This window comes from Myripristis murdjan, chromosome 23 (assembly GCF_902150065.1).
Source record: "Myripristis murdjan chromosome 23, fMyrMur1.1, whole genome shotgun sequence".
NCBI classification, from domain to species: domain Eukaryota; kingdom Metazoa; phylum Chordata; class Actinopteri; order Holocentriformes; family Holocentridae; genus Myripristis; species Myripristis murdjan.
The window spans coordinates 10915815-10934290 of record NC_044002.1 but is presented as its reverse complement, the minus strand read 5'-3'; the positions used below and the strand labels follow the sequence as shown (position 1 = coordinate 10934290).

The 18476-nt window shown below is 40.9% G+C and overlaps 1 protein-coding gene across 1 annotated transcript in view; it reads right to left on the bottom strand.

Moving 5' to 3' along the window:
• atp2b1a (ATPase plasma membrane Ca2+ transporting 1a) overlaps positions 1-18476 on the bottom strand; it is a 43834-nt gene that overhangs the window by 8983 nt on the left and 16375 nt on the right. Inside the window, 16 exon segments of the mRNA XM_030045500.1 lie at positions 1-147; positions 868-1081; positions 5300-5491; positions 5797-5903; positions 6028-6115; positions 6217-6396; positions 6764-7001; positions 7652-7893; positions 8283-8525; positions 8873-9087; positions 9341-9496; positions 12605-12643; positions 14045-14206; positions 16822-16947; positions 17165-17422; positions 17727-17924. Coding sequence (XP_029901360.1) covers positions 1-147; positions 868-1081; positions 5300-5491; positions 5797-5903; positions 6028-6115; positions 6217-6396; positions 6764-7001; positions 7652-7893; positions 8283-8525; positions 8873-9087; positions 9341-9496; positions 12605-12643; positions 14045-14206; positions 16822-16947; positions 17165-17422; positions 17727-17924 — 2805 coding nt within the window.

Genomic DNA, 18476 nt, shown 5'->3' with positions numbered 1-18476 from the left:
CATTCCTTTCGCCATGGATCTTGCGGGCGTTGATCTCATTGAAGAGCTGCATCATGACAAAAGTGTTGAAGACAATGGTGTAGTGTTCAGAGGGTGGTGCATGAAGGGGTGCGTTCCTGCCGCTGTCAATATCGAACATTTTCTCCCCTGCAGAGTCACAGAGACATAGTTAAGAGTTCATGTTTTAGGAAGTAGTTTTGTCACTTCTAAAAGAAAATCACAATTTAAATACTTTTAAATGATCTGTATTTCTATTATCTGTATTTTAAGTTGATGGATGACTATCAGTTACTTTGGTTTCTGTTACATATAACTCAATGTAAACAAATATATATAGACAGTACCCTCTTTTAGGGTCTTCCAGTTTAGGCAGGCAAGATGTAGTGCAGACAATCCAAATTACTTCATAATTAAATTTGAATGACACAACTAAATACAATCTGACTCTACATTCACAAATGTTATTATGGCATGCTTGTCACTAGTGTAGCACTGACTGATAGATAATACAGATTCTAGCACAGTTCTACGGTCCAGCAATAAAAGAGATGCACATGAATTGGTGGAGTAGTAGGAATACTGGCATATGCAGTGCAGTTCAACTGCCTTAACTACAGTCATACTTCTTGATATTTTTTTTTTTCTCCAGAGTGAGAATAATGTCTAGTGTGCATTATTATCAATAATCTGTAGTAGTAATCATTACAGAATCTGTGGTCAAACTTTGACAGTAGATTACAATAATGCTCTTAATTCTCACTTTTCATTGTGTTTGTAGCTAGCACCTGTACCTGTGTGTGTATGTACAACCCTTCCACCCCCCTGCACAGAGAGACCTACAGCTGCAGATGTAGTGCAGAATTTTACCAGCAAAGAGCAGTGTGAAGATGATTACTAGCTGGTAGACCCCCTGGCCCAATATGTTTTTCATCATGGTTCGAGAGATTAGAGGCTTGTTGCGGCCGTAGGGCTTCCTCAGCAGAAGGGACTCTGTAGGGGGTTCTGTGGCCAGGGCTAAGGAAGCAAAAGTGTCCATAATAAGGTTGACCCATAACATCTGGACTGCTTTTAGCGGGGAGTCCTGAGGGTAGAGAAAGATGTAGACAAGGGATTAGGATGAGTGGAGGTGGTCAGAATGACAGAAAGAAAAAGTTACACCATCACAGTGTAAAATAGTTAACACATGGCACAAATCCTTTATCATGGAAAATCTACATTATCTATAAAGGAATATTCCATGTGACATGGATAAAATTCCTCTGTATGTGGAAAAAGAACAGATTTCTTTATTTCTTGCTCCATAACTAACTTCGAGCTTATGCTCTGTGGCCTTCTGAGTGGTGAGAAAATGTGTGCATTTGGACATGTTGTCTGAGGCTGTTAGCAGGTGGTTAAAGCAACCACAAAGTAAACTAATTACTTGTTATTAATGGAAACAATGCAGACACGTAGCATTAGGATAGTAGCAATATACTGTGTCATGATACTTTGTGATGCAAAAATTGATGATGTGCATCGTCAGATGCCCTGATTATACTCGTCGTGTCTTGCACCCATTAATACAACATGCAGTTTGCGCGTTTGGGAGAATAATGCCTTGTGTGCAGTTTAACAAACCACATAGTGGTATCTCAACTGGGAAAATGGTTTCCGCACAGCAGATATACCAACACAGCAGCAGCCAGAGGAGGTGGCTTTTCTCCTGCAGGCAGAATGGGGAAGAGCTGCCTGCTGCTTGAAGGAGAAAAACACTGTATAAAGTGTATGAGGCTGATATAATCTCTCAAAAAGCAGAGGTTGAAATAGCCAAGTTAGAAAGCCTGATGTCTTACTGTTATCATATAATTAACCTGACTTTTAACTTAGGTTTTACAGTATTCAGCAGGATCTCAACTTGGCTGTTGGAAACACGGATCTATGATAAGAATATTATAGAACAAGTATTAAAAAAAAAAAAATCATTGCATTTGGGACAGCAGGGCATCCAGAGCACTACCAAGCAATGGAAAAAAATAAAGTAAGACGACAAAAAGATTAAGCCTGGAGCACCTGGAGATTGAGGCTGCCCCGTGCTCACAATTTTGCATTGTTGAAATGATTTAAGATATCGCTTTATTTTGATGCTAAAACTGCTACAACAGATTTTGTTTACAATTTTACACCTCCTTTTAAGAGTCAAATTCTCTACAGCAGTTTACAGATACATTTGTTTAAAATGTTGGGCAGAAAAGAAAACATATTGTTGCACTGATTATGCCACAGAAATAATAATAATAAAAAATCTATATTCAATTTTCATTAAAAATATTGTGAGAAAATTGAACCATGAATGAAACTGATTCATGAATTGAGTGAGTCATTACATTGCTACTGCTTATTGTTGCTTAGGAGCAAAAGGGAACAATGTATATACTGCATGCGTGACAGATGAAACATTTAGTGTGGCTAAGAAAAGGAAAAATTTTGAACAAAATCAAAACAAAATTCTTTAGTGCAATTTATTCAAAGCCTCTTTCTCTGGCTTAAGGCAAAACTGTGACAATAATAATGTAGCATTGCACAGACTATTGTAATAGCCAAGGTTTCAGTTTTTTCTCATAATGCAAATAACCTAATAACATTATGCTGGGCGGTGCTGAAACAAAGTGGTATTTTCACCAGCCACACGCCATGTAGTAAAAATCTCCAACTTCAGCCTTTTTTTTTTTTTTTTTTAAATAAACTGTTGCGTTTATATAATGTAATTGCAACAGTTCAATTTTGTATACCTTCTTGTTATCAGTATTAAACAGGCTGATTCTCTTTGCTTGGGACTTGCCTCTGTAAAGCAAAATAGTTTTCATACCACACTTGTATTCTGCAACTTTTTGCAGAGGATTCAAAAGATTTGTAAATCTACATTGCTCGACAGATTGGTATCAGTAGGTACTACTTTTGGCTTGAGCAATTAGTATTGGCTCCAAAACTCCTGACTTAAACCCGCCCACACTGGGTTACAGTGATGGTTCTCTCCAGTGTTAACAAATCCAGCTGCTGACTCACTGCTTCATTGTTCCTGCAGTTTCTAAAAGCAACTCCTGACATGGCTGAAAAACTAAGTATCTAACTGTACTGAGATGATACCTCATTCCAATTATGTCTGCTTTTTCAACACAAAGTATTTAAAATTACAGGAGTTAGTCTAGTTATTTGACTAAATTTCCACCAGTCTCCTGGTGCATAAGATAAACCAGATGAGGAGATGAGATGCTGGCTTGTAAGCTTAAGTTTTGCACTCGCCCAACATGCCATAATTATAGCAATAGTTAATACACAGAGGGGAGCAGTAGCCTAAACAGTTTGTTTCTTGTCTGTGAATCCATGATTTTCCATGACTACATTTTGGCTAGATGAGCGCCAATTTAGTAGCTGTCACATAAAGCAAAATCGTCAGACAGAGGCAGCTGATTACTACTGGATAAAATGACAATGACAAAAGTAGTCTACTCGTACTCACTGGTCACGTTTGTCACATTAAATAACTGGCACTGACAAACACTGATGGAATCTTCAGTCAACAAACCATCTAAGCCACAGTCTAAACAAAACCTACAATCCTGTCTGGGAATCCAACCCTAACTGAGATCATTTTTATTAGATTTATCTGATGGGTATTGTTAGGATTTTACTAATTCTGGTACCATTTTCTATTCCTGTTACCAGTCTGATTTCAGATCAGTTCCTTTACTGAATCCTATTGTACACACTTTGGGCCCTATCTTGTGCCACCCGCTACCCGTTGCCACTACCCGCTACCCATGAATTGCGCATTTAGGAGCTTCCGCTATCCCTACACGGTATCTTGCACTCAAGCTACCCAATATACATTATGCCGACTCCGTTATTTGCGCCTGGAGGTGTGTCTGTAGGCGTGTTTTATGCACTATCCCTAAAATTGCTATCTTGAGCACACACTTTAGGGAAAGCGGATAGCGGGTGCTCAGGACCACCCGCTATCCCATTTGGGCTTTTACGAGAGCGCGCCCAGGCAGCTTCAATGCGCGCCCCGACGGAGCCACACCACGCACGCGGTCGGACTGATACCAGGACGCCGTCGGAATGGACTGAGTATATTACTCATATAGACTGTTTAGAGGAAAGACTGTTTTAATTGGACACTTACGCCAGTGTGTTTTATTGTTTTATCATAAGCCAGCAGCTGTGGTATATTTTTATTCTTAATATTTTATTTGCCCAATCTATCTTGTCAATAAATTAGTTTACACATAGTTCCACCTCTGCCTCTTGTGTCTGTGTGGTGTGGCCCGGGGATTTTACTCCATCAGTTCAACCTTGTGACACGTCCACTTGGACACATGTGGCTCCACCTCCCGAATTAACTCGCCTATAATATAATATATCATATATATATATAAAAAGCTACCTTGCTTTAGCCTCAGTTGAACCCCTGAGAAAATCTACCTCCCTCTCTCCATCACAGGTTTCGGTTTTAGGATTTAGGATAGCGCAACCTGCCCTTAAAGGCAATGGCACCTGGCACAGTGATTGGTTTAACTGGCGTAACGCCCAAAACACGCCTATGCATAATATAGTGGGTAGCGCAGGTGTTTTACGGATAACGGCAGGTGCGCAAGATAGCAACTTTTGCGGGGGAACGCCTCTTGTGCAATGCTAAATCCCCAAATAACGGGTTTAGGGACTCTGGCGCAAGATAGGGCCCTATGAGTTATTTTTGTCTCAGAATTACTCATGATAACAGCTAAGGCACATTTTACATAATGCCGTACAGCAATTAGAGAAAACATTTCAAGAATTAGTGAAACGATTTTAAGTAGCTGGATAACAATTGCATTTACCACTTTACTGGGTTATAAAAGAAACAGAAAACTGACTCCAACAATAAACTGCAACAGCATCTCAATCCATGATCTGATGGCTACTGTTGGCTATGCCCTATGGCTGGCATAGGACAGATAACACTCTACTACTTTCCATTGCTCTAACACTCACTCTAAACTAGCAGAAAATGAGCTAATACTGGACTTTTGGACCCACAGAGCAATGGGATGTACAAATTGATTGGCGTTCAGACTGACCAGAAGTCCCTTGCCCTCCCCATAAACAGTTATTCTGTTTTTAACATACTTGTTAATAACTGTCAAGCAATCAAGATCCAGAGCTTTTTCTGATTTGGATCATCTCAAGTGAGTTTTATAACACAGCAGGTATTTGGCTTTGAGTAGCCACACAAAAGTGCCTTTTCGCAGAGGAGAGTGAAGCAAAGCATGTGGGTGCCTACCTGTGTGATGCAGGCTCCTGTAAATGCTACAATGACAGCCACCACATTGACAGTTAGCTGAAACTGGAGGAACTTAGAGATGCTGTCATACACATTGCGTCCCCACATGACGGCCTTCACGATACTGGAGAAGTTGTCATCGGTCAGAATGATGTCAGATGCCTCCTTAGCCACATCTGTGCCAGCAATGCCCTTGACAGAACAAAGAGAGCAATTAATTTTTTGCCCCACTAAGGGTAGCATGGGGCTCTGCTTATGGCAATGTCTGGTCTGTTTACTATTTAGGTCATGTGATCTGGGACTGGCAACTAGATTTCACATTTGTTTGGGAGAATTTTTCACAATGGTATTCTAGCCAGTGTTTCTCTCCCACGAGGGCCCAATATCAATGGTGCTACAGCTCACTTCTTTGACTCTCAGTCTTGTTTGGCTATGTTCTAGCTAAGTATCTTATTTTCACAATTGGTGTCTTACATGGAAATAAACAGAGAACTCACCATGGCAAAGCCAACATCAGCTTTCTTCAAGGCAGGACCATCATTTGTGCCATCTCCCGTCACAGCTACAACTTGTCTCTGTTCTACCACTGTGCTGTCAATAATACCTGGGGAAGTAAAACATGAATATGTAAGATGCATTAGATATCTGAAGCCTAAAACAAATGATAAATTAGTACCATCCATAAGATTTCCATATCATATACATATCAAACAAACATAATCAGATACCTTTGACTAATGTGTGCTTGTCTGTGGGGGAAGAACGAGCCAGTACTCTTAGTTTGGGCCATATCTTGTCTATGCGTTCTTGTTCGATCTACAAACAGGAGACAACACTCTAATAGAATCCCACAGGTACGTTTACTGATATCACATGATGGTCAGCAATCTGAGGTATCCTATTGTACCAAGGCCCACCTCTCCTTTTTCGTTGCGTATTCTCCGGTTGAACTCTTTGCCCTCTAGGCAAAGGAAGTCATCTCCAGGCTGAAGAATGCCACACTTGGTGGCAATGGCTCGTGCTGTGTTGATGTTGTCCCCAGTGACCATTCGCACAGTGATGCCAGCACGCTGGCACTTCCTGATAGCCTCTGGGACCTGGAGGATAAGGGAAACAGGTAGGTTGAGAATGTAGTCTCCAGTGTTAATGCAGTGCTAAAAAATAGACTACCTCCACCCAAAGTAGTCTGTGTGCAACATTTCAATGTCAATGGTAATGATTCCAGAAAAGATGTTTACCTAACCTATGAACCTGATTCAATTCAATAAATTGACCAACAGTACCCCAAACAGATCTTAACCAAAACTAGTTTTATTCTCTGATGACTCATTGCCCCAGTTATCATCTAAGATGTACAGCTCACTTTTGATTATGTTTTCAACTTCTCTCTCCCAGCCTCAAGTAATACAAAAATATTATAACACTTCATGCGCATTCCTCACATGAAACTGTGTAGCTACTCACCTCTGTTCTCACCGGGTCTTCAATGCCCACCACACAGATGCAGGTCAGGCCAGTGAGGATATCATTCTCGTTATCCCAATCAGGCTCGCCTTCTGAGGCAGGGAAATCCCTGTATGCTAAGCAGATGGTCCTTAGGCCCTCTGAAGCCATGGATTCAATCACCTTCTTTACCATGTCATCTCTGTCCCGTGGTCGAAACACCTTAGTTTCGCCATTGGCAGTCAGGATTTTATAGCACCTAGGACGATGATGGGAAATATTTAATTAGGCTTATAGGAATCAGTAAAAAAGGTAGGTATGAGTGGGAAACAAAAATATGCTAGGTTAGAGATAAGAATGATGGCGTGATGTGGATGAAGAGACAGGCAGAAAGATAATGGTGCATGGTGAAAAACAATACAGATCACAAAAAGGGAAAAGTAGAGAAGACAAAGCATTTGACTTGTGAGCTACAGCAGTAAGAAAGTCTGCCTAGGACCTCCGTGGGCTAAAAAGAAGCCTACTTGGTTAAGAGGCTTACGGGGTTATTACGAGCTTTTTCTCTCAGCACCTGTTTTTAAGACGCAAAGTAAGGGACTTGGGGTGGGATGCACTTGAACTTCTTAGCTAATTAAGCCATTACACACATCATCTCCTGCATAGCCTGGACAGCCAAAACAAGTACAGAACCTCAGCCATATTTTTGCCTGGGTTTTTGCCTAGAATTATTCACTTTTTAGGCATCCCCGTAACCACAAAACTGATCAAGTGGCACACATCAGTGCATTGGGTCTTTTCAATAGAAACTCAATGAATACACACACTCACACACAACTCAACTGTATGGCACTGTTTCTTGCTTCAACATTAAGCTAAATGAACACCAGAGCAGATCTTAAGTCTTCTTACTTCTTGAGTAGGATCTCTGAGGCCCCTTTACTGAACATGCGGTAGCTGCCATCAGCATTCTTCAGCACGGTGCTCATCGACTTGCGGACAGAATTGAAGGTATAAACCTTGTAGAGCTTCTCTTCAGGAATCTCATTGCGGATAGCCTGGTAGTCCCGCTTCAGGTCAGTAGCAAAGCCAAGCAAGGCACATTCGGTCTTGTTACCCACCTGACGAGGCAAGCCGCCCTCTTTCTCTGGAGACTGAGGGAGGAAGTGAGAGATTGTGGGGTGGGCGGGTGGGGGGCAGAGAATGGAAGATACAGTTAAGCACCTGCAATTCAGGAAATCAGTGCACACATTTCATTTTGATCAATTACATTGTTTGATTACAACATTAGACAAACTGATTGATGAGCTTGACACAGATTTGCTGAAAATGCTTACATCAGGATTTATGTGTGGCAGAGTAAATCTCTGTAGTGGGTAGGATGGTATGGTGACATGGATTTTCTCTCTTCTTTTAATTAATTAGGTTGTCAACTTCTTTCTTTATAATAGAAGGTAATATTCATGTAATGCAAGGTAATATTCATGTAATGCATAGCTCCATGGTATTTCACAGCCACATTGAGAGTTTAATGCTTGCTTACCATAATTTTGGTGGTATAGGCGCAGTTCACCCCAATACCCAGGACTAGTATGTCCATGATGGTTGGGGGTATGTTCTCAGGCTCAGGGACCTTCCTGTAGTGTTTTTCAGCAATGTAGGCCTGTACCACAGTCATGCGGTTCATGGTAAGTGTACCAGTCTTGTCTGAACAGATGGCAGTGGCATTGCCCATTGTCTCACAGGCATCCAGGTGACGAACTAAGTTGTTGTCCTTCATCATTTTCTGAAGGAAGAAAAGCAGTCAAACCTATTATGACAGGCAACTACATTCAGTATGAGCAGCATGAAATTTGAACTGATCTGAACTGAAGACAATACCAACTCCCACAAAACTTTAATGAAACCAAAGAAACTCCTGCTCAAAGACTCCAAGACTGAAATTATTAGCTCCTTGATTGGATAAAGCCCTCTGTTGGCCAACAGCTCCAGCAGAGGGGATCATGGCTTGGCTTTAGGGTATCAGTTAGCCAAGTCTGCTTCTAGTGTCTTAACAGCCTGGCCTGCTAGCTTTAATAGGCTAAGTGTAAGCCGGTTGGCACTGGCACAGGTCACTCGATTAGGAGACTGTACCTTGACAGAGTACGCCAGGGAGATTGTTACTGCAAGCGGAAGGCCTTCAGGCACAGCCACCACCAGGACAGTGACGCCAATAATGAAGAATTTTACAAAGAACTGGATGTAAATGGGTGTGCAGTCCTTAACCCAGGGCAAGTTCTGGATCCAGAAGGTGTCCACCACAAACAGGACCACCAGGATGATAACAGTGATGGCTGACATTACCAAACCTAGACAGAGTGAGGAAAAGAGGGAGGAATGAGGAAAAGAGAGTTGTGAAAATATAATTGTTCACACTGAGAAACAGCCTGTGACTATTACTATCTAGTTATTTCTTGTGAAAATAATTCTGAAAGGACAAAATAAATAAATCAATCATATGATGTTGAAGAAATTTGCATCAAATGGGAAAAAATAAAAAGAGGGCAGCAGATAATACAGCATTTAATTGTGTTTATATCCAATCCAGTCTTTCCTACATACCTGCTTTGCCAATTTGTACGGCTAGTTTCGTCAGTTTGCCCTGAAGAACAGACTTCTCTTTCTTTGGCAGGTTGGTTTTCTTCTTCTCCTCTGCATCACCTCCCTCATCACTGTTTAGAGGCTGCATTTCCATTGCAGCTCCATCTTGGGCTTTAGCTACAACAAGAATGCATGAGAAGATGGTAAATGCAATGACTTGACAGTTACACTGCTGGACTGACATTTACAATGTGCTTGTGTCAGGTGAAGTACACCCTTTGATACAATTTATACAATTTGATTTTCATACAAAAACACATTATTTTTTAGGTTGCCATACTGGAAACAGTCCCAGGACTATGGGATGAGCTTTGTCTTGGGATGGAGATTATTTCAGCTAGGACTTGTGGTCTTGACTCCAGATTAAACCAGCATGACCCAAAGAGAGCACAAGAAACAGGACAAGCCACCCACTGACAGGTCAAGTCACCACAAAGTCTGTTAGAACATTTACATCAGCAAAACCTGGCAAACCTTTGAATCCTCACTTTGTTGTTATACCAGTAAATTAATTAACTCTCCATGGTCAAGTAACAAACTGTAATTGAGTGAGATAACCTTGCACATTCAGGCAAACAAAATCTGCTTGCAGATTAATCATTATGTTTCACTTAATATGAAGTAGTATATAAAGAACAGGTCCAAGTGGATTTTAGCCTAAAGTTAATTCTATATGTTGATTTAGCAAACAAGTCACACAAGTCAATTCAGTATACCTTGAGCAAATTATGAGACTTAAAGGAATATTTAAAGTATATTAAAATGGGACACAATATTTTAAGATAATTTCACTTTATGAATGAAAACTGACTTTGAAGGACACTTGAGACTACATAATATTTTTAGTCCACCTTTTTTTTTTTAATGTTTCCCTTTTTCACATGGAACTTAGGGAAATGGCAGCGTAATTATATCTGCAGTGATGTGACTACACTCCAAGTTGTAATTAGCTGAAACATTTGGAAATGTAATTTCTATATTCCCACCTGGATATTCAGGGAACAGGTTAACTGGCTAGCTGCTTTGGGAACTGAGGAACCAGCTTCTCTTGCCACAGCTAAAAAAGCAGTCAGCATTTAAAGTCCCATAAAAAATCTTCCATCTCTGCCACAATCTCTCTCATAAACCCTCCTCCCTCACTTGCAAACTTGAAAGCAATCCCAAACTCTCATCTGACCAGGTAACCTTGGAGACGCAAAGCCTCTCATGGCAAAGGAAGGAGGAAAGCCAGCCTGCAGGACGGCAGGGGCTGATCTCCGTGGTGTCACTACCCATGATAAAATCATTAGCTCTAAGGCTTGCCTGCCTGCTATGGATGCTGCTGCTGCTAAAGGAAATCTGACACCTAATCTTATTCCAATCTCACTTCATTGTTTCTCGCGTTACCACCATGCATGATGAGGGTGTCTTAAGCTACAATTTTATATGAGGCAGGCAGCTCCAGTTCATCTTTTAGTGTTTAAGTTTTGTTTAGAATGGTCCTGATTCTAGCATTCTGCATGTGTGTTGCAGGGAGAGGAAGGGCATTAACATTGGGTTATTGCTGCAGCCATGGGCAGTGGCTTGTTCTGCACTTACATGGGCTGTGTAATCTCAGTCTAAAGGATTACTGTTCATTCTTGGCAGGCAGAGGGAATCTGTGCACCAGGGACTAGCGCCAGGGTTGCGGTCAGAGGCCCAAGCACCACTGATCACAGAGTCCCGGCAGGACACTCAAATACATGGCTGGCTTGCTAGTTGGATGTCTACCCTTAAACAGCCTCATCATCAGTCTGAGTATCAGCATTGTGAGTTTTATGGTTGACTCTCAATAGTCCAGCTTGGGATGTGAATAGAAATTAAATAGTAGAGACTTGAGGGGGAGTTAGAGGGAAAGTCTGGGAAAGCAGAATGGGCTGCACGATATTGGAAAAAAATAATATTACAGTATCTTTTTTTCTGTGATATATATTGTGATATGAAAAAAATTCAGCAAATACATGTAATACCTTTATTCATGTAGAGATATAGAAGTAACAACCAGAATTTTCATTATTTGGGTACTTCAAAAGTCTATCTTCACCTAACAAACCAAAAAAGCCTCCTCTGTCTATCACACTTGGTTCAGTACTCTGTCACCCCTCTGGACTTCATGTACGCGACTCTTACACCGATATGCACAAATGGAGAGATATTTAGGAAAACAACATGTTTCTGAATAAACTTTACAAAGGGACACTACAAATGGACAATGTTCAAATGTAACTTTAATCTGTGTGGTGGAAGATAAACAGGCTTCCTGGTGAGGCTGAGGACGGTAAAACTCTCAAACACAAGCAACAAACAGATGTATCTATATGCCACCAAGATCTAAGTAAACATAGATCTGGATACTAAACATTCTGTGTGTGTGTGTGTGTGTGTGTGTGTGTGTGCGTTAAGAATTTCTTACATCAAGGTACGGACAAGCCCCATGACAGTAACTTTAAACTTTTAACCAGCACCAAGACAAGGTGTCCCTGATAACAGGAATACATACACACTCAAAAGCCACCTTGCACACCTGAATGTGCCTTTATGTCACTGGCATCCTTAGCTCTTAATCCAGACAAAATTATGTTATATCAAACTGACTTTTCTTGTACAGCAATCATGAAAAATGAGAACCTTGCAAATTTTCCTTTTGTATCAAGCAGCAAAAAAGTTGCAGCGTGATGTGTTTGAGTTCTTTTGCCTTACTTGACATCACGCGTCCTGCACATGTGCATATTGCGTTGTCGATGCTGAAACGATATATCGCGCAGCCCTAAAAGCAGATGTTCTGGCCCCAGAATTGTTGCATGGCTTTAATCTCCTCACCACTAATCGCCATAACTGGATTCAGTAGCACCTGCCACCCGAAGTGCAATGTGGCAAGGAAGGAGGACAAGAGAGGAGTGAGGACCAGACAGTACAATGAATAGACAGGGATAGACACTGGCAGTATTAAAATATATAGTCACATGGAGAGATGCATTAACGCAAGTTTACATTGCTTCTTTTAACCACGTCTGCTATATATACAAACGGACTGCAGCTTTAATCACATCCAATGCTGATAAATAGGGGGGAAATATCATTAACACTCCAGCCTAACACATCTGAGTAGACACTAAGCAGTAAGGTAATTTAACATATTTGTGTGTGTGTGTGTGTGTGTGTGTGTGTGTGTGTGTGTGTCTCCCTCTGTGTGTGTATGGAACTAACCTTTTTTGCGGTTTTCCACTGATCCATCCTGCTTCTTGTCTATTAAAAAAAATTGAAAAAAGAGAAACATAGTCACTAACTTATTGGTGGTTAATCTGCAATTTGCTGCACTGTAATGGCCACTGTAAAACATTTGTAAGTATATAAGTATGTAAATTTTCTGATTTGATTAAGGCAGGATCTTGAAATTCTTGTTATGTAATAAACATCAGAACCAGTGCAGTGGGTTTATGCATGCAAATGGGATCATTGTACAGGACTTCGCACAATTCCTTGGTATTTCTGTAGGCTTGACAGATTTAAAGTCTATAGAGGCAGAACTAAACTGCAGTCACACACATAAAACCACATTAGTGCAGGTTAGTGCACAGCAACAGTCAAACTTGATTATAGCTCCTATGACCCAAACCATAAATACATCGACCTTCTGTTTTGTGATACAGACAAAGCAGAGCGTACATCTTCACTACAAACTTTTCAGTGTTTGTGTACAGCACTGGTGTCAAACTTGTGCCATGGAGGGCCAAGAGGCTGCAGGTTTTCATTTCAACCAACAACTCCACCAGGTGATTTTACTGATTAGTCCCGCCTCTCTGTTTGGAGGTAGGGTGATCAGTGAAATCGCCTGGTGGAGTTTTTGGTTGGAATGAAAACCTGCAGCCTCTTGGCCCTCCATGGCACAAGTTTGACACCCCTGGTGTACAGCAACCAGCATCCAAAATCAACTTTTTGGCTCATCTGCCAATGCCAAGTAAAATAAGAAAATTTACCAGCCTAAAAATATTTGTTACCACCCATAATACTGCATTATGCATTAATTACAAACTGTGATTTGAGCTTCATATTTTAGACAAGACTCCTGTGTTGCTCAGACAACACCTCGCACAATAACACCAACGTGTGACTTTCTTCTTTAAATCAACATTGGGTTAGGGTCAGGGTTATGGTTAGTTTTTCCACCAACCAAAACTTTAGCCGCTTTTGGCTGGTAAATGTTGTTAATTCTGGACCCTAAAAACAACGCTTTATGCTGATTGATAAAGTGGGTGCAGTCTAGCCTTTGTAACTGGATGTATTAGTTACCTGTATGTCTAAAAATAACTGCAATGGCTACAGCTCAGGTTTGAACCCTGACCTTGTTGCTGCAATGCCCTCCCTCCAGGGGCCTCTCTTACATCTTACCTCAGCTCTTGTTAGTCAAGCCTGTACCCTTGATGTGCATGCAACTTTGCAGCCAATAAATACTTTCTTTCATAGGCACAGCCCTTACAATTCCAGCACCACAGAGACAAAGGCTCATTGACAGGAAATGGAATCTTGTTTTGAGATGCAAAATTGGTGGCTGAAAAAGAAAATGGCTGTGCATATCTGTCTACCTCCAGTGAGGATCAATCAATGATAACTGAAACAGCAGGGTCAACAAGGAAAGAGGAAACAAACTTTTCTTCTGCTTTTTCTTCTCTTCTTTTTCCTTTTTCTTCTCCTCTTCATCATCATCGTCATCATCACCACCCCCGAGTAAGGTAAAGATAATTCCAGTTTGAGAGTTGACACCCACAGCAGTGACCAGCATTTTCCCTGAGCCTTCCATTACGTGGGTACCTTAAGACAGAGGGAGGAGATAAAAAAAACAGTAAAGGAGGTAAGGAAAGGATTGCCATCTGGCTAAATGGTGTGCTAGATGTTCCACTATCTTACCAAGACTACTTATACCATGTTTCCCATTATACCTTCATACTCTGGCAGTTGTTTCAACCCCACCCAAATGTTGGTTTGTCTGCCTTATTTTTTTCCTGTTATAAAACATTTTGGTGCAGACTGGATGTTGAACTAGATTCCTTTGCTTACTGAAGAGCTGGTTTAAGGAGCAGGCTTTCAAGTGGCATGTTCAGCTACACACAAGAAGGATAACATAAATAAAGGCTTTCAAAGTGGGCAATAAATACAAAAGAACAGCGTGCTAGAAAGTCAAAGGAGACAGAAACACTCGTGTTTGATGCAAACCTTTAATCAACTGCCTTTAATCAAAAGCCAATTGTCAGTCTCAGTGTACTAATGGAAATCTGAGAGGCTACAATAGGCTTTCTACAGTGAGTAATATCTTTGCTTCTGCATCCCTCACTAAGAATACAGAAGAAAACAGAGCTGAAATAGACAGAAAAAGCCAAGAACACATGCAAGGGAAATGAACAAACCAAAAGAGAGAGTACGAATAGGGAGAAACCAAAGAGAGAGAGAGATTTGGGAGGCATTTTGAAGAGCTCCCTCATGCCCGTATTAATTAGAGGATGCCCCCATTACATTCTTTTGGGACGTAGGATGAGAGTGGAGGAGGATAGCCTGAGCTACGCGAGCAAGGAAGTTGAGACAGCAGTGGTGGTGGAGTGACATTCATGCAAATTTGCGCGTGCGCAGACGCGCGCACACACACACACACACAGGTAGATGTTTCAGTCTTGGAGATGCGCCAGTAGAAAGCAGGAGCAGCGGAAAAAGAAGTGCTTCTCCTAAATCCCTGCATAGTTCCTCTGGGAACTGAGGAGAGCAGTCAAGACGAAAGCCATTTGATCAAAGGATTGACTTGCTTTGAGTAAATGGAATTACGAACAAAACAAGCAGTAGCCTTCCCCTTTCTGAACTCAGAAACATGGGATTCATGAGGGTGGCTTGAGTGAGTGTTTTCACAAGTGCACCTGGAATCGACTGTGGGGTCTACATATTAGAGAATCAAATATTAGAGTGTAAAATATCTGGAGAATGCTAGAGTGGTTTAATTGATTATGCTACTGTCAGGTTAGTGATACCTTTTCAGCCCTTTATCACTTTTAATCTAGTTTGGCATTAGAGTGATCAAACTCAACTACTATCTATTCCATACATACAATCTCATCTTTCAAAGCACAGTCAGTTTTTCAAATCATTATAATTCAAATAATTACGGATGCGTTATTTTATTTAAAGTGAGCTCAGAGTCAAAGAATTTGATGGAGTTGCAATATATTTCTGGGGCACTGAACACCAAGAGGGCTGTAGTGATCATAATATTTTTTATTCTGATCAATGTCAGTCAAAATGAACTCATCTACAGACCTAATTGTCAGTTCTGGACAAAGGGTGTGTGTGTGTGTGTGTGTGTGACCGTGGATGTCTGTTGTGTCTGTGTCAGTTAACTGGCTTTAAAGACATCTAAGCATCTACAAGCATCTACTCAGTTTCCATGCGAAATGGTATCATTCCTGCCACCAAGTGTTTTGTTATTCCTTCTAGATTAGCTGGTTCTGTTTCCATCTGGTATAAAACCAAAATGGTCCCAAATTGGTGATTTTACCTTTCGTTTTTCAACAAGCTCCATCTTGTCTGCGTCACTCATAAACAGGGCTCACCAATAATTGAGATTTTGAATGGGTTTCCCGTCAAAGTGGCTGTGCTGCGTGATTCACAGAGGGACTTCTTTGTTTTATAAGGGAGGGGACATATATTAGGTTTGGTCAATCATTTCTGTTTTCATATCGTCCAAGCTGGATCGGCGATCGAGTGTGGACTAAGATTGCCGATAGCTGGCAGCACAGGTGCTATTAGCCAAAACGCAACTTGTCGTGTCAGCACATTGTGTGTTTGTGCTTGGTGTGCCATCACACAGTGACACAGAAACCCAGAGTACCACAGACCAAGTCTGTGCTTGGAACGACAATATTACAGCATCATGTTCAATTTAAAATTATATCTTATTTTTAATATCACGATCCAAATCGTATCTATAATGTTAACGACTTTTATGGAGTGAAGTGGAGAGATTTGTTGAGAAGGCATATGGAAGACGGAGATGTGGCGTGTCAGATCCACGGAAAAGAATCGCAAGATGTTTTGTAACTAAGGATTTAAAATTCACTTGTTACTTGTGCTGATGAACAGGGCCCAGCAGGCAGACAAGCCACTGCACCATAAACACCTCTAAATGCAGAGTAGAGACTCTAGAGATTATTATTTTTAAACATCTATTTTCGTTAGTTCTGATACTATCCTCATTATTACCTTAATATCGATATAGGAAAAACCCATACAAATAAAAATCACTCTTAAGATAAACTATGATCGTCAATCACCTGTTTATGAAATGACCGGACTAGCCCTGGACAGCAACGGAACTTTTACTGTCTGCTTACAACCATCTAACAGGGCAGGGCTTCAGAGATATTTAAAATCAGGGCTGAATTTACCTGACAACAGCATGGGATCTTTTTCTTCAGTTTTTTTTACATGATCCGACTCCCCTGTGAGAGAGCTCTCATCAATTTTGAGGTCATTGCCTTGGATCAGGACACCATCTGCAGGCAACAGATCACCTGAAACACACAGACAAAACAGGCCTTTAAATTGGAGGGGCAACACTGCATAGAAAAATCTAAATTATTTGCTCATTTTTGAATGACCACTTGTTCGCCTTATCTTTTTCTAAACCTTGATCTCATTATGGTGCCTTTATTACATGCCCATGCAAGCACATACCCACAAGACAAAAAATTAACTAACTGAATCACATTGATGGTGACCATATCTTACCATATTTTACTTGTGCAATGTCGCCAACGACGATCTCAGCTACGGGAATTTGGATTACTTGTCCGCCGCGGACAACAGTAAATTTCTGCTCCTGCTCAATGCGGCTCTGGAGACCCCTAAACTGCTTTTCTTTACTCCAGTCATTGAATGCTGTAACTAGCACCACACAGATAACTGACAGGAGGATGGCAGCGCCCTCAATCCATCCTGCCTCAGCTTCACCCTCATCCTCCACACCCCCAGCTGCCTTTCCACAATCTGCAGGGGTACAGAACATGACAACATGACTACAGAGATTTGGCTGACAGATGTCAGCTCACTTAGGAAAAAAAAACATATAACTCACTCAGACATAGCTTGTTTAAAATGCACATAGAAATTTTACAATGTGAAACAAATGAGGTAGGTATGATCGTTTGACAATTTTTTTTCTTTTAAGAAAATATCTTGCAGAGTCAATATGTTAACAAATATGTTAATGCAAACAGTATGCAAAAGTAGTATGTATCAGTGGGAAGATGAATAAATAAGAAGATCATGGCAATAAGGGGTTGCTGCTTACGTTCTCTTTCTGCATCCGGAGGTTTATAAAATGAAAGGCCTAGCGACACTATCGCTGCCACCTCTAGAATAATCAGTGTTACATCCTGTAATGCTTCCCAGACTAACTGCAAAAATGTTTTTGGTTTTTTGGGTGGAATAAAATTCTGCCCAAACGCTGTTTTCCGCTTCTCAATGTCCGCAGGTTGTCCACTTAGACCTAAGGAGAGAAAGACAAAGGAGATATGAATAAACTCATATATAAGTTCTCATTTTAACTGTATTTTACAATTGAATGAAACACTGCAAATGACATCTTCTTGTCACAAAAAAAAAAAAAAAAAACTGTTGGAAGCAGTAATGTAAAATGCAAAACAATCCCAACAAATGCCCTTTCAATAGATGGAAATGACCAATTAACTGGAGAAGCAACATCAATCTCATCCTCACACATCCTATATATACTCTCCTGCTGTACATTCATTTTATTAACATATTACTCGTCTGGCTGGCCTGGTCTCATTCATCCATGTGCACAGAGAGCATTTTGAAGCCACCCATTCAAATGCCTCCACATTCAAGGCAGAGTCATATATTCAAAAGGGCCTTCGCACATTTGATGATGCATGACAGGTTTTCAGTCCTATTCATGCCTACTGACTGTGTGTGGGTAGCCTGTGCAGACTGGACAGAAATGGATGTGTGTGTGTGTGTGTGTGTGTGTGTGTGTGTGTGTGTGTGTGTGTGTGTGTGTATGTATGTGTGTTTGCGT